This window comes from Budorcas taxicolor, chromosome 22 (assembly GCF_023091745.1).
Source record: "Budorcas taxicolor isolate Tak-1 chromosome 22, Takin1.1, whole genome shotgun sequence".
NCBI classification, from domain to species: Eukaryota; Metazoa; Chordata; class Mammalia; order Artiodactyla; family Bovidae; genus Budorcas; species Budorcas taxicolor.
This window is the reverse complement of record NC_068931.1, coordinates 47,145,618-47,170,226: the sequence shown is the minus strand read 5'-3', so window position 1 is coordinate 47,170,226 and position 24,609 is coordinate 47,145,618. Positions and strand designations below refer to the sequence as shown.

Genomic DNA, 24,609 nt, shown 5'->3' with positions numbered 1-24,609 from the left:
ATTGATGCTTTTGATCTGTGGTGTTGGAGAAGACTCTTGAGAGTCTCTTGGATAGCAGGGAGATCCAATCAGTCCATCCTAAAGGAGATCAGTCCTGAATATTCATTGGAAGGACTGATGGTGCAGCTGAAACTCCAATACTTTGGCCACCTGATGCAAAGAACTGACTCATTGGAAAAGACCCTGATGCTGAGAAAGATTGAAGGAGGAGAAGGGGACGACCGAGGATGAGGTGGTTGGATGGCATCACTGACTCGATGGACATGAGTTTGAGTAAACTCCAGGATTTGGTGATGGACAGGGAAGACTGGCCTGCTGCAGTCCATGGTGTTGCAAAGAGTCTGATGCGACTGAGAGACTGAACTGAACTGAGTTTACCTTGATCGTCGACCTAACATTCCAGGTTCCTGTGCAGCGTTGTTCTTTACAGCACTGGACTTCCCTTTCACCACCAGACACATCCACAGCTGGGCGTTGCTTCCACTCTGGCTCAGCCTCCTCATTCCTTCTGCAGCTATTTCTTTGCTTTTCTCCAGTATACTGGGCACCTACTGACCTGGGGAGTTCATCTTTCAGTGTCTTACTATTTTTTTTGCCTTTTCATACTGTTCATGGGCTTCTCAAGGCAAGAACGCTGAAGTAGTTTACCGTTCCCTTCTCCAGTGGACCGTGTATTGTCAGAACTCTCCATCGTGACCTGTCTGCCTTGAGTGGCCCTGCATGGCGTGGCTCATAGTTTGATTGAGTTAGGCAAGGCTGTGGTCCATGTGATCAGTTTGGTTAGTTTTCTGTGATTGTGGTTTTCATTCTGCCCTCTGATGGATGAGAATAAAAGGCTTAGGCAGGCTTCTGATGAAAGGGACTGGCTGTGGGGGGAAATTGGGTCTTGCTCTGGTGGGTAAGGCCATGCTCAGTAAACCTTCAATCCAATTTTGTGTTGATGAGTGGGGCTGTGTTCCTTCCCTGTAGTGTGGCCTGAGGCCAAACTATGGTAGGGATAATGGTAGTAATGATTACCTCCTTCAAAAAGACTGATGGCCAGCACACTGCGGCTCCCAGGACTGTTGTAGTCAGTGCCCCTGACCCCGCGGCAGGCCGCTGTTGACCCACGACTCCACTGGAGACTCCCAGACTCCCATGGGGAAGTCTGGCTCCGTCTCTTGTGGGGTCACTGCTCCTTTCTCCTGGGTCCGGGTGGGCATGAGGTTTTATTGTGTCCTCCAGGAATCTGTTTCCCCAGTCCTGAGGAAATTCTGTAATCAAATCCCACTGGCCTTCAAATTCAAATTCCCTGGGGGTTCTCTGTCCTTTTGCCCGATCCCCAGGCTGGGAAGTCTGTTGTGGGCCCTAGAACTTTGGCAACAGTGCGAGAAACGTCTTTGTTAATAACTGTTCTCCAGTTTGTGGGTTGTCGGCCCGGCTTATCTGTGACCGGTCTCATGGCGCCCTCCTCCAGGAGGACTTCTGCCGCTTGCCGCGCCTCCCAGGTCTGCAATCAGAACCCCTGTCCCTGCGGCAGGCAGGTCGCTGCTGGCCCTGGCCTCTGCAGGAGACACTCACGCAAAGGCAGGCCTGGCTCAGTCTGCCGTGGGGGCCACTGCTCCTTTCCCTCCTTGGCGCACAGGGTTGTGTTTGCACCCTCCCAGCGTCTCTGGCGGGTCTGAGATTTGATTGTAAATGTGTCACAGAAGAATTTATTCAGTTCAACTGTTGCTTGTTGAAAGCGTTTATGTTGTTAGGAGGTTGTGATTTATTAGGTTGGTGCAAAAGTAATTGTGGTTTTTCTTTGTTGAACTTTGACGTTTCATACTGGAATATGTTCTTGAATGTGGTTGTGTTATACATCATTTTAATATGTATTTCTTGCTGTACTTTTTTTGCTAATGACTTATTACTTGCTGTTTATTTTATATTTATTTAGACTAGAAATGATGTTAGACAAAAAGCAAATTCGAGCGGTTTTTGTTATTTGAATTCAAAATTGGTCATAAAGCATCAGAGGCAACTTGAAACATCAACAGCACGTTGGGTCTAGCAACTCCCAATGAGCGTACAGTGCAGGGCTTGTTCAAGAAGTTTTGCAAAGGAGATAGGAGCCCTGAAAATGAGGAGGGCAGTGGCCTGTCGTCAGAAGTTGACAATGACCGACTGAGAGCAATCCTCGAAGCTGATCCTCCGACAGATATGCAAGAAGTTGCTGAAGAACTCAGCATCGACCTCTCTATGGTCGTTCAGCATTTGAAGCAAATTGGAGAGTTGATAAAGCTCCATTAGTGGGTGCCGCATGAGCTGACCGCAAATCAAAAAAAATCATCGTTTTGAAAAATGTCATGTTCTTCTACTAAAGAGCAATGAACAATTTCTCAATTGGATTGTGATGTGTAATGACTAGTGGATTTTATACAACAACTGGCAGCCAGCTTAGTGGATGAACCGAGAAGCTCCAAAGCACTTGCTAAAGCCAAACCTACATCAAAAGAAGGTCAGGGTCACTGTCTGGAGGTCTGCTGCCTGTCTGATCCACTGCAGCTTTCTCAATCCCTGCGAAACCATTAAATCTGAGAAGTATGCTCAGCAAATCGATGAGATGCACTGAAAACTGCAGCGCCTGCAGCCGGCATTGGTCAACAGAATGGGCCCAGTTCTCCATGACAACACCCAACTGCGTGTCGTACAACCAACGTTTCAAAAGTTGAATGGACTGGGCTATGAAGTTTTGCCTTATCTGCCATATACACCCGACCACCTCTTGCCAACTGACTACTCATTTCTACCCTTGTCGTCTTTAAGCATCTCAACAACTTTTTGCAGGGAAAATGCTTCTGCACCAGCAGGAGGCAGAAAATGCTTTCCAAGAGTTCGTTGAATCCTGGAGCATGGATATTCATGCTGCAGGAATAAACAAACTTATTTCTCATTGGCAGAAATTGATTGTTGATTGTGACTATTCCTGTTTTGATTAATAAAGATGTATTTGAGCCTAGTTATAATGACTTAAAATTCATGGTCCAAAACCGGAGCTACTTTTTTGCCACCCTAACTGTGGTGTTGGAGAAGACTCTTGAGAGTCTTTTGGACTGCAAGGAGATCCAACCAGTCCATCCTAAAGGAGATATGCCCTTGGATTTCTTTGGAGAGAATGATGTTGAATCTGAAGCTCCAGTACTTTGGCCACCTCATGCGAAGAGTTGACTCATTGGAAAAGACTCTGATGTTGGGAAGGATTGGGGGCAGGAGGGGAAGGGGACGACAGAGGATGAGATGGCTGGATGGCATCACCGACTTGAGGGACGTGAGTCTGAGTGAACTCCGGGAGTTGGTGATGGACAGGGAGGCCTGGCGTGCTGCGATTCATGGGGTCGCAAAGAGTCAGACACCACTGAGTGACTGAACTGAACACCAGATACAGAAGATCTACTCAGAGGCTTAAGTAATTCTATAACAGAAGATTTTCTGCCTAAAAGACTTGAGTGTTCGGTTCCTTACTTGCCATCCTGGTACTTTTGGGTGCTGTTGGGATACAGAGGGAGAATGGGAAGTTAGTTGGGAAGGAGGGTGTTGAGGTTAGAGGTCCTCATCCCTCCAAGTTCCCATCTATTGGGCCAAGAAGTAGACCAGTACATACAATAGATGTAACAGAATGCACCATGTAACTCACAGCGGATATTAGTGGACGCAACTCAGGTTCCAGGAGGGCTTCCATTTGAGATCGTGGCAATTTAAGCAGATTCAAAACCAAATATTTAAAGTGAAATAGATACTTTTTCATAGTGAACCAAGCTATTCTTAGCTGTAGTCGACCTTTTTGTGTGTGTGTGCTCCTTAGGTCAGCACCATCTCTCTGGTATACATGAATATTTATTCTGATAAAGGTGACATTTTTCTAACTATTAGATCCTCCAGATGTTTGTCTTTCGTCAACATTTATGCCTAGTTTTTCTGAATTGGATCTTAGCTATTTAAAATATTATTTTCTTGCAATGTAATTGTCACACCATAAAATTCAGCCTGTTAGTGGTTGTGGTCAGCTTACACAGCTGTGCAGCCATCACCACTGTTGCGTTCCAGGACATTTTCTTCCCCCAAGAAGCCCACGCCACTGCCAGTCCCTTCCTGTGTCCTCTCTCCCAGCCCTCAGCGTCTCCTGGTCTACTTTGGCTCTATGGATTGGCCTATTCTGAACATTTCCTAGTAACACAATGTCACGTGTGGCCTTTCTTGGAAAGAATCATGTAATTTCTTTGACTTAACATATAATCTTCCCAGGTTTGTTATTGTAGCATGTATCAGTACTTCTTTCTTTCTTATGGTTGAATGATACTCCGTTGTATGAAATATACCACATTTTGTTTATTCTTTCATGAGTTTATGTACATTTGGGTGATTGCCACATTTAGATTAGTGTGAGCGTTCATCTCTAAGTGTATAAGTCCTGTGTGCACATAATGTTTTTGATTTTCTTGGATAGACACCTAGGAATGTAATTGCTGGGTCATGTGGTAACTCTTAAGTTCTTAAGAAACTGTCCAACTCTTTTTCCAACTGCTACACCATTTTTCATTCCTACCAGAAATGCATGTGTTATGATTTCTCCACATACTTGACCTCATGGATGTGAAGTGGTATCTTGTGGTTTTGGTTCACATTTTCCTGGTGACTCGATGTTGAGCATGTTTTCATGTGCTTATTGGCTAGCTGTATATCTTCTTTGGAATAATGTCTATCCAAGCCTTTTGCCCATTTTTTAAATTGGATTATTTGATTTTTTTTATTATTGTTTATGTTCTTTATACATTTGAGGTATAAGTTCTTTGTCAGATATATGGTTTTCAAGTATCTTTTTTTCTTTTTGTGGACTGTACTTCATTTTCTTTGATATGTACTTTAAAGCACAAATGTTTTGAATTTTATCCGTTTTTTCTTTGTTGCTTATGCTTTTGGTGTCAAATCTAAGAAACCATTGCCTTATGGAGTGACAGAGATTTATTTCTGTTTTCATCTAGAGTTTAAAGTTTTAATTTTTACATTTAGATTGTTTATCCATTTTGAGGTAATTTTTGTTTATGGTGTGAAGTGGAGATAAAATTTCCTTTGCACGTGGATATCCAGTTTTTCCAGGATGATTTGTTAAAAATTCTTTCCATATAGAGTTGTTTTGATAGCTAGACTTTTTATTCAGGAATCTGAATTTAAGAAATTCACAATTGAAGTAAATGTGATATGAAATCAATCGGTGTCATAAACTATCCTATATGAATGTTCGTTTTAAATCCACTAGTGGCATGCCAATTTCCCTAGATTTTTTGAAACAAAGGTTTTTCCTTTAATGTGTCACTTCAGAGAACAATATAAACTTAACATAGACATTCAGAGCTCTCCATATTATTCATACAAGTCAGTAAAAAGCGGATCTAGATTAAGAGCTTTTTTTTTTTGATTGAGGATGCATGGATTTCAACTGTATGATCTTAGACATTATTTGACTTTTTCCCCCCAATTGGAAATGGTTTAATATTTTAAAATTTCTTATTTCTTTTTTTAAATGAAAGGGCAGAAAATGTTTGTTAAAAAATTTCTTTCTTAAATGCTTATATTACTGCCTTTAATGAGGGTTCTCTTTAGTTTTTTTTTTTTTTTTTTAGGTTAATTCCAAAAGTCAAAAATAAAGCATATCTTCCTGTGTCTTGACTTTTCTTCCAACTCTGAACAGTATCTGTTGCTTGACTCCCTAGTAGATAAGAATTCAGGTCATTGTATTTTCTACCTTCCCTAGCACTTGGATTTCTAGGAGGTACAGTTTTGTTCCTAATGCCGTTGATTATTTTAAACTTTTCGTAATAGTTACATTTCTGTTTCCTTTGTTCTTTGCTTTTTAAAAAACTAATTGTAATCATGCTAATGAAGTTTGCATTTCTTTAATTGCATTATTGCTTTATTATTGTTACTGTTTTTGGCTAAGCTGGGTCCTCATTGCCATGCACGAGCTTTCTCTCCTTGCAGGGCGTGGGGCTACTTGTGTTGCGGTGCCTGCTCTTCTCATTGCAGTGGTTTCTTGTGGATCACACACTCTAGAGCTTGGGCTTCAGTAGTAACAACATGCGGGCTCAGGAGTTGTGGCATTCAGGCTTAGTTGTATGGGAACTTCCTGGACCAGGGATTGAACTGGTGTCCCCTGCGTTGGATGGAGGGTTCTTAACGACTGGACCACCAGGGAAGTCCCAGATTTCTGTTTTTTGACCAATCAGTTTTAGACACTCTTTCATTTCCAGTCTTAGAGAGGATTTAGCACCCACTGTTTTCCTTTTGTTCTCCCTGCTTCCACCTTTCTTGTCATGCATGGATGTGAGCGTTGGACCATAAAGAAGGCTGATTGCTGAAGAATTGATGCTTTTGAACTGTGATGTTGGAGAAGACTCTTGAGAGTCCCTTGGACTGCAAGGAGATCCAACCAGTCTATCGTAGGGGAGATCAGTCGTGAGTGTTCATTGGAAGGACTGATGTTGAAGCTCCAATACTTTGGCCACCTGATGTGAAGAACCGACTCATTAGAAAAGACCCTGATGCTGGGAAAGATTGAAGGTGGGAGGAGAAGGGGACTATAGAGGATAAGGTGGTTGGATGGCATCACTGATTCAATAGACATGAGTTTGAGCCAGCTCTGGGAGATGGTGAAGGACAGGGAAGCCTCGCGTGCTGCAGTCTATGGGGTCACAAAGAGTTGGGCATGACTGTGTGACTGTCCAACAACTACCCTTCTTTCCCATTCTAGCCTTCATTTTCTATTACGTTGTCAAGATTTGTAACTTTTATATTATGGCTTATAACTTTTCTAAACTTCTCTGTGCTTCTACAGAAAGATTCTACAAATTGAGTACTAATAACCAGCCTTTGTGACTTGTGTACGGATATAAGTAAGTAGTTACTGCAGAACCAAGTAGTGTGGAGCTTCTGTGTTGTTAAACCCGGGCTCCTTAAATTAGTAATATTGCAACGCCCTGCTTGATTGTGGATAGCTCCTGGACATCATTATTAAAACTTTAATATTGCAACGTGTTTTCATCCTGTAACCATTGAACTTTTCTTGAAGATGGGTTTTCTGGAGCTCTCAGCCTTCTATAATTTGGGCAGTTTGCTTTCTAGATCTGCTATACATGTTATCCTGAGATTGCGTTGCACTCCTGGGTTTGGTTTGTTGATTGGATCTCATGTCTTTCTCTTTTTTAAACTCCTTTTTGATTTTGCTGGAATATAATCTTGAATAGTTGTTTTATTTTTTAAATTTTATTGAAGTATAGTTGGTTTCTAATGTGTTAGCTTCTGCTTTACAGCAAGTGATTCAGTTACCTGTTTATATTTTCATGTTCTTTTCCATTCGGGTTTATCAGAGGATGTTGAATATAGTTCCCCATGCTGCACAGTAGGACCTGTTTGTCCGTGCTGTATATGCTGCTAATCCCAGTATCCCAATCCCTGCTCCCGACCCAAGCAGTTGGTTTAGAAAGGATATGCTGGTGATAAACTTTCTGATTTTCTTGAACATTTAAGAAATGACTTGCTTTTGTTCCTAGTGGAAAATTTAGATACAGAATTGTAAGGTGGTAATACAGTTTTTCCTTCTGAATTTTGAAAGCTTTGCTTTTGGAATTTAAAACACCCAGTATTGCTGATGAGATCTGTTGCAAATCTGATGGTTATCCTTTTGTGGAAACCTGTTTACAGTCTTTATGGTTATCTCCTTATCTTTGGCCTGTGAACTGTGTCTAGTTGTGGGCCTTTTTCATTCCTTCTGGTGGAACCTTTTCAATGGTAAGTAAGGCTCTTCAGGTCTGGGGAATTATTTTTTGTTTTTTTTTTTTAATAATTTCTTTCCTCTTTTCTCTGAGACTCTTTGGACAGGTAAACGCTAGATTTCCTAAGTTGATGTATTTGTTTACATTCTGGAATATTTCCTCCACTTGTTTTAGAACTCATCCATAAAATTTATTTTAGTGATTATATTTTTGATTTAGAAGAGCTTTATCCTGTTTTTCTTTCTCCTCTCCCCCCTTTTTTAAGTAGCAACCTGTCCTTGATTTATGGGGGGAAAATATCTTGAACTCTCATACTAATTCCTTCAAAAAAGTCCTCTTTATTGTTTTCTGAATTGATAATGGGGAATTCTCTGGTGGCTCAGATGGTAAAGCATCTGCCTACAATGTGGGAGACCCAGGTTCAATCCCTGGGTTGGGAAGATCCCCCGGAGAAGGAAATGGCAACCCACTCCAGTACTCTTGCCTGGAAAATCCCATGGACGGAGGAGCCTGGTAAGCTACAGTCCATGGGGCCGCAAAGAGTAGGACACAACTGAGTGACTTCACTTTCATTAGTGATGTATGTATTGGTATGTATCATGCTAATTAATAAACTTAAATATTTAAGTTATTTAATAGATTCAAAAGATTGTTTATACCAGGGAATGAATGAATGAATGAATGAAGTTGCTAGTCGTATCCGACTCTTTGCGACATCACGGACTGTAGCCTGCCAGGCTCCTCCGTCCATGGAATTTACCAGACCAGAGCACTGGAGTGGGTTGCCATTTCCTTTTCCTTCTCCGGGGGATCTTCCCAACCCAGGGATCGAACCCGGGTCTCCTGCATTGCAGGCAGACACTTTACGTTGAGCAACCAGGGAAAGTCTTATACCAGGTAAGGTATAGGTAAATAAACATTCATGTGCACACCATCCTAGTTAAGAAATAGTTCATTAGACCAGCAGGGTGCCCTTCTCTGATTACATCCACATTATATATATATAAAATCATATATATATAAATCACAAATTTTATATATGCAATTTTTTTTGTAATTTGTGTTTTAAAATTTTATGCAAATTGAATAATGCTGTATGTATTTGGGATGTTTTGGTTTATCATTGTTTTTGAGTTTTCATTGTGTAAATGTAAATATTAGTTTATTGATTTTTGTTGGAAAAATTTCCTTTTTCCCCCCTCTTACAGAAGGCGCCTAAATCTCTTTTCTATATGTCTGAAATCCAAAAAGCTCTGAAAATGCTCATGCGTGCACGCACACACAAACACACACGTGTGTAACTTAATTTGTGAACAAAGTTAACTTGCATTGATACGATGCTATTTGTAATCTTTATCGATCTCATTTAATGTGAATAGTTAATACAATATGTTTTACTGTAGAAATTCTAGGAGTAGCATTGCATTGCTGGGAATTAAAGATACTCACATCTTCAACAATACTGGATAATGCTAGGTTATTTTCTAAAGAGGATTGTATCAGTATTTGGTCCCTCCAGTAATGTAGAGGTTTTCATTATTTAGCACTTTTATCACACTTCAGAAGTTTTTGCTGGGGAGTATAAAATATCACCTTTTAGTTTTCAGTTTTTTGATTTTTGCTGTTGAGTTTGAGCATCTTTTACTGTGCTGGTTAACATGTTCTTCCCTCATCTGAGATTCTGTTCGTGTCTTTAGCCCATGTTTGTATTAGGTTTTTTTAAATATCTCTTCTTATTGGGGTGTAGTTGCTTTACAGTGTAGTGTCAGTTTCTGCTGTACAGTGATATGAATCGGCTGTGGGTCCGCATTTATTCCCTCCCTCTCCAGCCTCCCTCCTCTCCCCATCCCACCCCTCTAAGTTGTCACGACACAGGATTGAGTTAGTTGTTTTAAGCAACTTCCTGCAAGTTATCTGTTTTACACATGGAGGCCTGGCGTGCTGCAGTTCATGGGGTTGCAGAGTCGGACACGACTGAGCTGAACTAAATGTGTGTGTTTCAGTGCTGAGCTCTGTGTCTGTCGCACCCTCTCCTTCCTCTGCTGTGTCCACAGTCCATTGTCTACATTGGTGACGTGTATTTTTCAGTGCTCTCAGTTCATCAGACCCTCCCTCCCTTTTCCAGATTGTGTCCACAAGTCTGTTCTGTACGTCTGTGTCTCTGTTTCTGCCCTGCAGATAGGTTCATCAGTACTGTTTTTTCTAGGTCCCGTATATATGCATTGATATACAGTATTTGTTTTTCTCCTTCTGACTTTCTTCATTCTGTATAATAGGCCCAAGGTTCATCCACATCAGTTCAGCTGACTCAAATTCATTCCCTTTGATGGCTCAGTTTTTAAAAAAAATTTCCTCCTGATTTGTAGCAGTTCCACGATTGAATCTATCTATAGTTTCTAGACTAGTTTCTTAGTCTGACAACACCAACACATAGTTTTAATTACTGTAACTTTTTAACAGTTCCCATAAAACCAAACTTCTACTGCTATAGGGCATATGTAAGTAAGCAGATCATGAGAGCACAGCAAGAAACAGAACATAACTGGTATCCATTCCCTGAGTCCTTTCCCAGTGACTAACCTCCTCCTCCTCAGAAGATACCTACTGGCCAGACTTTAACATCTTACACTAGTTTTGCCTGTTTTTTGAATCTTATCTAAATGGGCCTATATAATGTAGTGTATATTTTTTGTGTCTGATTTTTTCTTCTCAGTTTTGTTTGCGAGATTCATCCATATTGTTGTATGTAGTTGTAGTTTTTGTTAATGCCCTTCCGCTAGCAAAAGAGTTCCAGTTGCTTCTTGTCCTTTCTCATCCATCCTTTTAATTTTAGACATTTTGGTGGATGTTCAGTGGTTTTCATTTGAATTCCGTAATGATTAACGGTGTTAAGCCCTTTCTAATATACTTACTGGTCTTCTGTGAGGTAGCTTGCTAAGTCTTTTTCCATTTTCGTATTGGGCCATCTGTCTTTTTCATACTAATTTGTAGGAGTTTATTAACGTATCCCAGATACCAGGGCTTGTATGTTGTATTTTGCAAATATCTTCTCAGTTTTCCCAGCCCTATGAGTATATTCAAAGCTCTGATTTCTTAACTTCTCCATTGCCCCCTTTCCTTTGGCAGGTGTCTCCAGGGGAAAAGAGGCATCAAATATTAGATTCCATATTCTAGGCTTCCCTTCTTTCCACAATCTTGGCCTTCCAGGTTCTTACTGCCTTTGTTGTACTTCTTGCCTTCCAACACTTTTTTTCTTCTTAAATTATATTCCGTTTTAAAGTTTTCATAGAGTTGGTGTGAAACCATCTAGTCAGTCATTGAGGGACACAGAAATAGGCCAGTCCTCCTGCCTCGTAGCTCCTCAAGGAACTTCTTGGTGGTTTGCTCCTCCATATAATTTTAGAATCAGTTTTTAAAGTTCTGTAGATACATGCACAGCTGTTGGGATTTTGATGGGAAATGCATTGAATTTGTAAACCAATTTGAAAGGAACTGACATTTTGTTATTGTTCCTTAAGCATGAACATGGCAATATTCATTCACTTAAGTCTTTTACAAACTCATTCAATGAAGTTTTTACAATTTTCTTCTAATAGTTTCAAAAAACGATTGCAAGTATCTTGTTAGATTTATTTCTAGGTACCGTATTTTTCTGTTAAATCAGTAACGGTATCTTTAAAAATTATATTTTCTACCTTGCTGGTGTAAAGAAGTACAATTTGGCTTTGTATAATGGACTTGGTATTGTTCTAATTGTGATAAATTGTATATAGAATTCTTTTGGATTTTCTGCATAGACAGATCTGTGAATAATGACCTCTTTGTTTCCTCCTTTCCAATTCTTATGCTTTTTTTTGTTTTTTCTTTCTTTTTCTTGTCTTAATGTGCTGGCTAGGATCTCCAGTACAATGTTGAATAGAAGCGATGATGGGGGCATCCTGATCTTGTTCCTGATTTTAAAGGGAATGCTTTCAGAGTTTCACAGTTAAGTATGATGCTTGCTGTAGGTTTATTGTAGATAATCTTTTTCAGGTTAAGGATGTTTCTTTCTATTGCTAGTTTGCTAATTGAAAAGAAAAATGAATGGATGTTGAATTTTATCAAAAACTTTTTCTGCCTCTTTTGAGAGGGTCGTATGATTTTTTTTTGTTAACCTATTAACGTGATGAAATACACTGATTTGTTTTCTAATATTTAAACCAAATTTGTGTTTCGAATATTAAGTCAACCCTGGTCTGTCCCTTTTTTCCATTATTGGTCTCAGTTTGAATATAGTTAATGTACGATTTTGGCTTTAATAATGAGTAATACTTCCTTATAATTAAGAAAGTATACATACTTTTCCTCTTCTGGAGGAGTTTATGTGAGGTTAGAAAGATTTGTTTCTTGAGTGTTTGGTAGAACTTCCTTGTAGAATTGGGACACATCTTAATCACTGATTCAATTGCTTTGGTTACAGAATTGCTCGTATTTTCAATTTTCAAACTGATTTTGGTAGGTTATACTTTAATAGAAAGTTGTCCATTTCATCCACATTCCTGAGTTTGTGGCAATAAATTGTTAGTTTCTTATTTTGTAGTTAATGTCCTTTTAATCTTTTTTTTAGTGCTGCCTTTTTCTTGATTGGTTTTAAAAGCTAAAATGCCAATTTTTTTTTCCAGAAAAACCTTTTCGAATAATCAAGTTTCTGTTTTTTATATGCTCTTTAACGTATCCTTTCCCTACTTAATTTCTGTTCTTTATTTCTGTTTCTTTTCTTTATACTTCCTTTGGGTTTATTTCTATTTTTCTAATTTGTTACGTTGGGTGACTTGCTTATTAATTTTCAGCATTTTAATAGACATTTAAGATCATGAATAGCTATGTATTTGCTTTCCATGAATCACACAAGGGATGAATTCTTAATTTATGAGTTCTTTAAAAGTTTTATTTCCAGAGGACTTCCCTGGTGGTCCTGTGGCTAAGACTCCAAGCTCCCAATGCAGAGGGCCCTGGGTCTCTCCCTGGTCAGGTAACTAGATCCTGCATGCCACAAGTAAAGATCTCATGTCCTGCAGCTAAGACTTGGTGCAAATAAATAAATAAAAATATTTTAAAAGTTTTATTTCTAAACATGCTGGCATTCTTTTAGTTAATTTGGTTATTGATTTGTTATTGTCTTGTGGCCAGGCAGCGTGATCTATGTGGATACAGTCCTTGGAAATCTGTTGAGACTTACTGTATTTAGAGATTTTTTTTGTATTTGAAAAGAGTGTATTTTCTAGTTGTTGGTGAAAAGTTTTATATGTGTCTAGTATTAGACTTGTTAATTCTGTTGTTAGAATCTTATATCTTTGTTTTTTAAGAGTAGATGTTCTGCTAGAATTATTTTTTCAATTTTCTTTGTAGTTTATATCAGCTTTTTAAAAGACATTTTAAAATTGTTATTAGTACATGAAAATTTGAATTTATCATATTGCTATTGAATTGAAACTTACTCTCTGTAGTTCCTCTTTATATCTAGTAATGGTTTTTCAGTTACATACTGTTGTTTGATATTAACATACCTATTATTTATTTATTTATTTTTAGGCAAGCTGGTTCTGCCTGATTTTTAAAATTTCCCCTCCTACATTTTTGTGTTCTTTTATTTTAGTTTTATCGCTTATGAATGTCATGGTATTGAATTAAAAAATTAATCTGCTCTAATTATGTTGGCCTTTTAACTTTATAACTAAATTTTTTATTAAAATAATTGTTAATTCACTGACAGTTATCAGAAGGAATACAGAGGCAACAGAGACATCTGTGTCCTCTTTATCAGGTACCCCGTTGATAATGTCTTGCAAAACTGTAGTACAATATCACAGTCAGAGTATTGACATTGACACAAGGTACAGACCATTTCCATCACCACAAGCATCCCTCATATTATTGTTCTTATAGCCACACCTATTTCCTCTCCATCCCCTTAATCTCTAGTTCCTTTGCCTTTCCATATAGATTTTAGAATAACCTCATGTATCTCTATAAAATGCCTTGGTGAGACTCGGGTAGGAATTGTCTTAAATCTGTGTCTTGACATAGGGAAATCGGTTTTGTTGCTTTGTTCCTTGTTCAGTGCACAAGGGATCCGTTTATTTAGCACTTTTTAGACTTCTTGCATTAGTTTTTGTAGTTTACAGCATACAACACCTGTATGTGTTTTATTTTTGACTATACACATTTTCATTTTCTTTGGAGTGATTATAAATAATATTGTGTGTTTTACTTGTTTCCACATGTTCTTTGTTAGTATATAGAGATGTGATTGTATTTGTGTGTTGGCTTTTGTATCCTGTGACCTTGCTGGACTGAATTATTAATTCTCTCTCTCTCTCTTTTAATAGTTAATAAACTTTTTTTATTATTTATTTGTTTGGTTGTGTCAAGTCTTAGCAGTGGCACTCGGGATCTTCCGCAGTGGTGCACAGACCCTCTAGTTGAAGCACATGTGGGCTCAGCAGTTGTAACATCTGGGCTTGGTTGCTCCATGTCATGTGGGATCTTAGTTCCCTGACCAGGTATCAAACCCGTGTCCCCTGCATTGTAGGGTGGATTCTTAACCACTGGAACCATGAGAGAAATCCCCAGTTATTAATTCTAGTAATTGTTTTGCAAACTCCTTGGGATCTGCCAATACAGGCAGTTTTTTTTCTTTCAAGCGCTGTGTCTTTTCTTTCGTTGTCTCATTCCACTAGCTAGAACTTCCAGCACATCTTGCCTCATTCCCAGTTTTAGGGAGAAGCATTCATTTTTTTCACCATGAGGTATAGTTTTTTTTGTAGGTGCTTTTTGTCAAGGTGAGGTGGTGCTCCTGTATTCCTTTTTTTCTGAGAGTTTTTATGATGAGTGGTTGTTGAATTTGTCACATGCCTTTTTCTTCATTGATACACAGACACACACACACATATATGTATAATCATGTGATTTTACTTAAGCTGTTAGTATGGTGTACTTCAATGATTTCAGACATTGAGCTGACCTTATATTCCTGGAATAAACACTTCACTTGGTCTTAGTATTCTTTTTATATATTGCTGAAGTCTGTTTGCTAGTACTTGAAGATTTTAGCATCTATAGTTGTGAAGGGTGTTAGATTTACTTTCATTTTTTGTATTGATGTTGTTTGGTTTTGGTATCAGGCTATTACTAGCTTCATAAAATAAATTTGGGAATCTCTGATATTCTGTTTTCCAGAAGAAATTATGTAGAATTGGTACTGATTCTTATTTAAATGTTGAGTAGAATTCTCTGGTAAAATGATCTGGGTGTGGTAATTTTTTTTTTAATTAAGAGCTAAATTTCCTAATTGGAGTATTCGAATTATCTATTTCATATTGGGTGAATTTTGGTAGTTTGTATTTTTCAAGGAATTGATCCATTTCAACTCAGTTGACAAATTCATGTGTGTAGAGTTTTTCTTAGTATTCCGGTATTTTTGATGCTGTGGTTTCTGTAGTGATATCCCCTACTGGCTATTTTAATTGGAAAGGTTTTCATTTGCTGGGATTATTGATATGTTTGTATTTATTTCTACACCTTCAGTTTGAGCATCTTTCTTTTTCTGTATTTTGTTTTCTCATCTGTTTTCTTGCTTTTTTTTCTTCTTTTTCATGTTTCTCCATTTTATTAGTTGTGAAATACATTTTTTTTTTGCCTTCTCACAAATTCTTGGAGCTTAATTAATTTTCTCTTGAAACTTTAGATATAAATCTAAAATCACTGTATTTTTCTTCCTTTGCTGTGGAATGCTTTAAACTGCTTACCACCTCTACCAACTTTCCGGCATGCCATCTTGCCCAGCACTTTTGTCTTAAGCCTCACAAATTTCATATTATAATTTTATCCAGTAAATGTTTGTTTAGGTTATTTCCCTCCCTCCGCGGGTTTGTCAGTTTCTTGCTCCTTATTTTGCTCTCATAATACTCATTCCTTTAGATTACTCTGGTTCAGCCGTGATGGGCGTTTACTTTCTGTTCAATGTGTTAGGTACGCTTTTCTCAGGATTTTGGCATCCGCTGTGTTCTGTGCCTCGAAATGCTTTTCTTCTGATATCCATTGGTTCCTTTATTACTTGTTCAGTCACTTTCTCAGGCAAATCTTCTTCCTTTAAAATGGCAAATTCTCTACCTCTTCACTTCATTTCCTTTTCCCTCTGTTTTTGTCCATAGTATTCGTCACCACGTGCCATATTTGTATTTTATTTAATTCTTCATTGTAAGTTTGATCTGTCAAAATTTGCTGGAGTTTTACTATAACTGAAGTTGGGGGGAATTGACATCTTTTCAGCATTTTCTGTTTTTATCTAGTTTTTGTTCAGTTGCTCAGTCATGTCTGACTCTTTGCAATCTCCATGGACTGCAGCCCACCAGGCTTCCCTGTTCTTCGCCATCTCCTGGAGTTTGCTCAAACTCATGTCCTTTGAGTCAGTTGCCATCCAACCAGCTCATCCTCTGTCACTGCCTTTCCTCCTGCCTTTAATCTTTCCCAGCATCAGGGTCTTTTCCAATCAGCCTGCTGTTTGCATCAGGTGGCGCAAATATTGGAGCTTCAGCATCTGTCCTTCCAGTGAATATTCACAGTTGATTTCCTTTAGGATTGATTGGTTTGACCTCCTTGCTGTCCAAGGGACTCTCAAAAGTCTTCTCCAGTACCATAGTTCGAAAGCATCAATTCCTCAGGGCTTAACTAGCTTTATGGTCCAGCTCTCACATCTGTACATGACTAGTAGTCATGTCAAACCATATATTCAAACCACAGCTTTAACTGTATGGACCTTTGTTGACAGAGTGATGTATCTGTTTTTTAATATGCTGTCTAGGTTTGTCATAGCTTTTCTCCCAAGGAGTATGCTTCTTTTAATTTCGTGGCTGCAGTCACCGTCCATAGTGACTTTGGAGTTCAGGAAAATAAAGTCTGTCACTGTTTCCATTGTTTCCCCATCTATTTGCCATGAAGTGATTGATGGGACTGGATGCCATGATCTTAGTGTTTTTAATGTTGAGTCTTAAGCCAGCTTTTTCAGTCTCCTCTTTCATCTTTATCAAGAGGTTCTTTAGTTTCTCTTTGCTTTCTGCCATAAGGTGGGTTGTAAAGCAGTGGAGACAACTCACAGCATCAACAGTGCATTTGACCCAGGAACTGCTAGCGAACGTATGATGCAATGATGATTCCGCAAGTTTCGCAAAGGAAACGAGAGCCTTGAAGTTGAGGAGTGCAATGGCTGGCCATTAGAAGTTGACAGTGACCGACTGAGAGCAGTCCTCGAAGCCGATCCTCTTACAGCTGTGCAAGAAGTTGCTGAAGAACTCAGCATTCTATGGTTGTTCAGCATTTGAAGCAAACTGGAAAGGTGAAAAAGCTCATTAAGTGGGTGCCTCGTGGGCTGACCAGAAATCAAAAAAAGTCATCATTTTGAAGTGTCATCTTCTCTTATTCTATTCAACAACAATGAACCATTTCTCAATTGGACTGTGATGTGCAACGGAAAGTGGATTTTGTACAACTGGTAATGTCCAGCTCAGTGGTTGGGCCAAGAAGAAACTCCCAAAGCACTTCCTGAAGCCAAACTTGTACCAAAAAAAGATCCTGGTCACTGTCTGGTGGTCTGCTGCCAGTCTGATCCTCTACAGCTTTCTGAATCCCAGTGAAACCATATCATCTGAGACGTGTGCTCAGCAGATTGTTGGGATGTGCCGAAAACTGCAGCTCCTGCAGCCAGCATTGGTCAGCAGATTGGGCCCAGTCCTTCTCCATGGCAGTGCACAACCCGCGCTTCCAAGTTTTGCCTCATTCACCGTATTCACTTGACCTCTCGCCAATCGACTATCACTTCTTCAAGCATCTCGACCACTTTTTGCAGGCAAAATGTTTCCACAACCAGCAGGAGGCAGAAAATGCTTTCCAAGAGATGGTCCAATTCTGAAGCAGGGATTTTTTTGCTATAAGAATAAACAAACATTTCTCGTAGACAAAATGTGTTGGTTGTAACAATTCCTATTTTAATTAATAAAGATGTGTTTGAACCTAGTTATAATGATTTAAAATTCATAGTCCAAACCACATTTACTTTTGTATCAACCTAATAGCATTTAGCTAGCTAATCACATGCATTTTTTTGAACCAGTAAATCTTTTTGTATTGTTTTTCTTCTTACCTTATCCATTTTCAGAATACTAATGAGTTGGTTTCCCAATGTTTTCTAAAGGAGATCAGTGAGTTTTTTTTAAGTATCGTTACGTACAAATGATTTTTCATATATTTGATGTTTGAATCTGATGCAGTGTTACTTTTTGCTGCTCATATCAGCTTGTCCTGGGCTGCCGAGTTGTTTTTTGTGTCCTTCTGACAAGATTTCAGTAATCTCTGATGATTTGTTTTCTGCATAGGATGTTCTAGGCATGTCTTTGCATTTTCAGACTTGCAGTTAGACATGTCCTCAAGTAGCCTGAGCTTTTTTTTTTTTTTTCTTGGTGGGAAATGGTATTTAGATCACAATGTCTTTATCCTAGCTTCAAACAAATGACTTTTTTTTTTTTTTGGTCTAATTGAATATAGAATACTTTCAGATTAATAGAAAACTTGAATATATAGTGCCATATGCCCCACAACCAGTTTGCCCTTGTCAAGCAAACTTTTTACTATGGAAACTTTCTAGGTGACAAAGGTAGAGAGTTCTCTGTGTATCCCATACCTTGCAATTATCAACTCGTGTCTTTTTTCATGTTGCCCAGTTGTGTCTGTCTGTGACCTCGTGGACTGCAGCATGCCAGGCCTCCCTGTCCCTCACTATCACCCGGAGTTTGCCCAAATTCATGTCCATTGCATTGGTGATGTCACCCAGCTATCTGATTCTCTGACCCCATCTTCTGCCCTCAGTCTCTCCCAGCATCAGAGACTTTTCCAGTGAGTCGGCTGTTCATGTCAAGTGACCAGAATATTGGAACTTTCAGCATCAGTCCTTCCAATGAATATTCAGGGTTGCTTTTCTTTAAGATTAACTGGTTTGATCTCCTTGCTGTCCAAGGGACTCTCAGGTGTCTTCTCCAGCACCACAGTTTGAAGACATGAATTCTTTGGTGCTCTGCCTTACGCTCCAGCTCTCACCACTGTATCTGACCACTGGGAAGACCAGAGCCTTAACTATAGGCAGTGTGATGTCTCTGATTTTCAACACACTGTCTAGGTTTGTCATAGCTTTCCTGCCAAAAGCAATCGTGCATGTCCTCATCTACTCTCCCCAAATGATTTTAACAGAAATTCAGTGTACTTTATAGAAGTTTTATCCGTAAATATTTCAGTATGTGACTATAAGAACAGAAATCATTTTAACCAAGTAATTTATTGAATTTATCTTAAACCATTTTTATTTTCCTAGATTAAATTATATCTGGGTACTTTGAGGCTTTTTTGGGAAATGACAGAATAGGTGGTATACTGGGTCCCTGTTTGATCAGGCTTTTCTCTGAAATTTTGGTTGGATGAGTGGACTCACCTGCAGAAGTTTGAAATACAGTAATATTTTAAAAGTTTGTGTTTTGTGTTCAATAGTTTTTTCCATGTTTGTTTGCTAGCATGTATTTGATTTTCTGACTCTTAAGCTCTTGAATGGTTTAAGGAACAAAATTCCATTTTTCCCTTGAAGAGGTAGAGGATTTTATTTACTAAGCTATCTTTTCTGGGCAGATAATTTTGGAAGTAGAGCAGGAGAAAGATAATACTCCTTGAATCAGATTGAGTAACATATTTTTCTAGGAAATAACTTTGTCTTTAAGTTAGAATATAACAGCATGTGCTGTTCTCTTAAAGAAATTTGCTTAGTATTTGTAGTCTTTATGTTTCTCTTCTCATTCTTAGAACGGTATTTGTTTTCTTTCCCCTTTTTCCAAACTGAATTTATGGACTTTTTGCGTTTTGCTTTCCAAGTCACGTTTTCTTGTATCTTTTAATTTGTCACTCTTTTCTAGGGTGTGTTTGTTGTTGACTTTTTTGCTTCTTGAACTGACTTCTTTATTTTAAATCTTGTACAAAAAGAAGGTGTTAGGAGATCAATGTGTTGTAAAGAAGAGATCCACATCAAATATCTCAAGTAAAATGGGATTTAATCATAGGGATTACATGATCTCACAGGAGTAAGGCCCAGGAACTGAGGCCTCCTATGACTTCTGGAATTGCATCTTCCTAATTTGCCGTAGTAGTTTTTCTTACGGCATCAGCTTAATCATGCCTTTGATGGATTGATAATGTATCTGAATTTTTTAATGCATCCCTACTTATAAATGCAGGTGTAGATTGTTTTAATACTGTAGCTGGGAAAGGTGATATTAATATTGTGATTCATCAGTTTGCCTTAGCAGCTCTTCTCCTTTCCCTATAATATATGTCATAGCACACGGAGAATCTGCAGAGCTGTATTGATTTTTACCACGACATCTAACCCACTAGAGCTTTGCCAAATTCTGTGCTTTTTTGGGCTCCATACCATAGCACCGTCAACTTGCCTTCACTCTTATATGTAATGTTTCAGTTGTATAAAGTTCCAGCTTTAAAGTTTTTTAATAATTGACAATAGAAAAGCGTGTTTTACATTTCGAGTCTTAATTGAATGTCAGTTAACTTAGATTAGCTTTATTGAATCAAATTAGCTCTTCCTTAGCAATCAGATTATCTTTCTTAAAAATCAGTCATGCCGGCATAGTTCATGAATTTTCTTAAAGTCAGTCCACAAACACTGATTGAGAAATTTCTCTGTAGCACACACAGCAGTTGTAACTGAAGTATTAGAGGGCAGACTTGGAAGCAGGCAGGATGGACTGGATAAAACCCATTTGAAAAGGAGTGTTATTAAAAACACTGACATCAGAGGTTGGTGGAAAGCAGTAGCTGAAACCCGTTTTTGGTAGTAGTCATAGCAGGCTCACCTTACCTGGTGACTGCTGAAATTTGTTGAAGACAGATTTTTTTTTTTTTAAGGCATAACTTGAAGTGGGATCCAGTGGTGTTTGCCAAGAAACACATATTCATTGGAGTTGACTGATTAAGCTTCTTAGGGGATATCTTAATAGTAAATGCTAAATAAAGGGAGAATTTTTTTGTTGTTTTAAACTAGAAATTACCAGAAAGATGGTGTGACTGCCAGTGTCCTGAGTTCTGATGCTGGGACCTTCAGCTACTGATTGCTGGTGTGAAGTTTTCCACAGGACACTGTGGACTCTCAAAGCCATCGTCTTTGAGCAAATGCCTGCAGTACGATATCAACATTTTGCGGGGCAAAGGCTGCCCTGTCTCCTGTTGTTTCCTTGCCCCTCTCCAAACCTGGGGATTTTTGTTTTGCTTCACAATACTGTAATTCTGCATTCTTTCTCCTTATTCTTTTTCATTTGTGTATTTACAATAGATGTTAGACCAAGTACATTAGCATTCTTTGCCAAATAAATTTCCCATTGAAAACAGGTATTATGAGACCTCCCAGGAATTCTTTTTTGAGAGTCAAGCTTTAGAATCCTTGTGGTCTATTTTGTCATTTCTGTAAAAGAAGTTTCCTTAAAATGAAGAATTACCTGAAAATAAGGGTAAGAAGAGACACCATGAATTCTAAGTTAGATTTCTTTATAAAGAATCACAGATATCTTATATCTGTAGGACTGTCATTGTTCATTGTTTTTGTTGTTAAGTGTTCTCCTAACAACTAGTTCAACTAACGCTTGTTAGATTTAATGTTATTTGTGCTACTGTAGTATAAACAGATTTCAGTTGAAGTATTTTTTAAGATTGAGGACTTTGGAAAGAGGCATTGCATTTCTTCCTTGGGAGGAAACTTCGTGAAACACTGTCAGAGTCTTTATATGCTTGAAACTGTGCCTCTTGGTGCACCATGAGATAGGCCCCAAATTCTCTTGTTTTCCATCTTTGTTGTCCTGAGCATAGGGGATCAGTTCAGTTCAGTCACTCAGTCGTGTCCAGCTCTTTGTGACCCCATGGACTGCAGCAGCCAGACTTCCCTGTCCATCACCAACTCCCGGAGCCTGCTCAAACTCATGTCCATTGCCTTGGTGATGCCATCCAACCATCTCATCTCTGTCGTCCCCTTCTCCTCCTTCCTTCAATCTTTCCCAGCATCAGGGTCTTTTCCAATGAGTCGGTTCTTCGCATTAGGTGGCCAGAGCGTAAGGGTAGGGTAAGATAAATAAAATCTTCCTTTTACCCATGAAGTAAATTAAAATATAATGGTCATGGTACTTGTGATACATGTTGCTGTTAGAGTATGATTTAGATCCATATTGTCCAGGGTGGTGGTTCCTCCACCTGTGGCTCCCTAAGCCCTTGAAGTGGGGTTAGTCCAAACTGAGATCTACTCAAGTGTGCGATACACACCGGGTATTGAAAACTTAGTATGAAAAAAGATCTTGTTGACACTTAAAAAAAAATTGTTTAAATTGCAACCACTTTTTACATGTTGAAATAATGCTTTTGATATATTGGATTAAATAAAGCATATTATCAAAGTAAATTTAAAACGTATTTTAATGTGGTCACCAGATAGTTTCAAATTATATATGTGGTTCCTATTTCTGTTGAATTGCACTGATCAAGTATAAAGTGTTTGCTGGGGTTACTATGTAATATTCTCTGACTTGTACAGTCTGAAATTTGGAGACAGAGTATTTGAAGTAGAATTATGATACAGCATAAACATTCAGATTAGTTTGATATATTTAAATTTGTTTGCATTTTGGAAAACTGGCAAGTATTCCTAACAACTGTTTTAAATACCAAGATGAGTTTTAGCAGTTGTTCTTGGGCTATCAATGACACTTAAAAGTGCAAAACAGAGGAATTATTATGAATCACTGCCAACTGTAGAATGGCCCCTGCATACTCACCAGGTTGAATAGGCATCCCAGGCAGCTGTAGAATGTGCAGTGCCGAGGAGGAGGGCTGGTCTGTTTCAGAAAGGGCTTTTGGACAACTTACGTCTTAATCCTCTTCTTGGTCAGATGATGCTTGTACGGTACAGGTGAAACTGACCCAAGTGTGTTTTACCTCTAAGTTCAGAATTGACTGAAAATGACCTAAGTAGATGGGTTTATGACACAGTAAATGATAGGAAGAATTTACTAGGTTTGTTGAATAAACAACAAGGTGAAATGTGGAACAGAGCTATTTATAGTCTTCATTTTACACCATAGAGTTCTTGTTTTACACGTGAGAATTTTAGTCATTTTAGGAGTTTGACTGCTGAATAAAGATGATGTGATTTTTATCTTTAGTATTGAAAAAAATCCTCATTTTCTTAGTGATTAAGTGAAGTTGCTCAGTCATGTCTGACTCTTTGTGACACTGGACTGTAGCCTCCCACGCTCCTCCGTCCATAGAATTTTCCAGGCAAGAGTGTTGGAGTGGGTTGTCATTTCCTTCTCCAGGGGATCTTCCTGACCCAGGGACGGCTTTACAATCTGAGTCACCAGGGAAAACCTGTTGTCCCTTAATATTGGAGTTGGGGTGAAAAATTTATTGGATTTTGGATTACAGATTTGGATTCTGTCTTGATTTTATAGATTTTTCCTGCTTAGCATCAGAAACTTTAGAGGTACATTGTTGCAGAAAGTTAAATTTTTTTGTTTAATTGGTGATAATACTGTAGTAAACATTACACTGTGTATTGTACACTGTGAAAAGGAGTATTTTCATTGGTTATAGATCTCATAGTCAGATAGTGAAGTGGTCAACAGAAACCAGCAGACCATCGGTTTCCGAAATTGAGAACAGCAAAACATAATTAAAACCATAATGTGAATGCAGTTGTGGGGAAGGGTGGTGGCGGTAGAAACAGTTAACGATTGTAAGTGATATGTGAAAATGCTGATACTAGCACATGCCAGTTGATATTAACAGAATGTTGGAAAAATCTGATTTTACAGCCTATTTTAGATAGGGTTTTTATATGTTTGAGACTGACTATTGGCTTATGTCCTTTTTTCTTTCTTTCCTTTTAGAATATGGTTTCTAGTTTTAGGGTTTCTGAACTACAAGTGTTACTAGGCTTTGCTGGACGGAATAAAAGTGGACGTAAGCATGACCTCCTGATGAGGGCGTTGCATTTATTGAAGAGTGGCTGCAGCCCTGCGGTTCAGATTAAAATCCGAGAATTGTATAGACGCCGATACCCACGGACTCTCGAAGGCCTTTCTGATTTATCCGCAATCAAATCACCGGTTTTCAGTTTGGATGGTAGCTCCTCACCTGTAGAACCTGACTTGGCTGTGGCTGGAATCCACGCGTTGCCTTCCACTTCAGTTACGCCTCATTCTCCGTCCTCCCCTGTTGGTTCTGTGCTGCTTCAGGACACTAAACCCGCGTTTGAGATGCAGCAGCCATCTCCCCCAATCCCTCCTGTCCATCCTGATGTGCAGTTAAAAACCTTACCCTTTTATGATGTCCTTGATGTTCTCATCAAGCCCACGAGTTTAGGTAAGTGTTAGAGAAATCCGTTTCTTCTGGACAAGAGAGTAAATAAAGCAAGAAGGCTTCGACTCAATTGCTGTTAATATTATAAAATCAAGGCATTAAAATGCCAAGTGCTTAAATGTACAGGTAAATAGAAATACGGGCAACCATGACAAATCTGGCATAAAACTTAATTCGTTGATCAAACTTCCTTCTTATAGCTTAGAACTCAAATTGCTTCAGGGTGTATATGAACAGACACAAATTGTATTTCTTGGCTGTGAATTCTGCCTTTTGATATTTTTGCTGTTTTTACAGAGACTTAGTTTCTGTTCAGCATAGCTTTTAAAAC

At 38.6% G+C, this 24,609-nt stretch overlaps 1 protein-coding gene across 8 annotated transcripts in view; it reads left to right on the top strand.

The window, feature by feature from the left end:
• PIAS2 (protein inhibitor of activated STAT 2) overlaps window positions 1-24,609 on the top strand; it is a 94,113-nt gene that overhangs the window by 6,477 nt on the left and 63,027 nt on the right. For 6 of the 8 annotated variants that reach the window (XM_052660217.1, XM_052660211.1, XM_052660210.1 and 3 more), the window contains exon 2: window positions 23,807-24,281. In XM_052660217.1, the coding sequence (XP_052516177.1) occupies window positions 23,807-24,281 (475 nt within the window). Of the gene's footprint in view, window positions 1-11,699; window positions 11,775-12,714; window positions 12,802-23,806; window positions 24,282-24,609 lie in introns of those variants that run through there. The other 2 variants (XM_052660212.1, XM_052660214.1) reach the window with 2 other exon arrangements.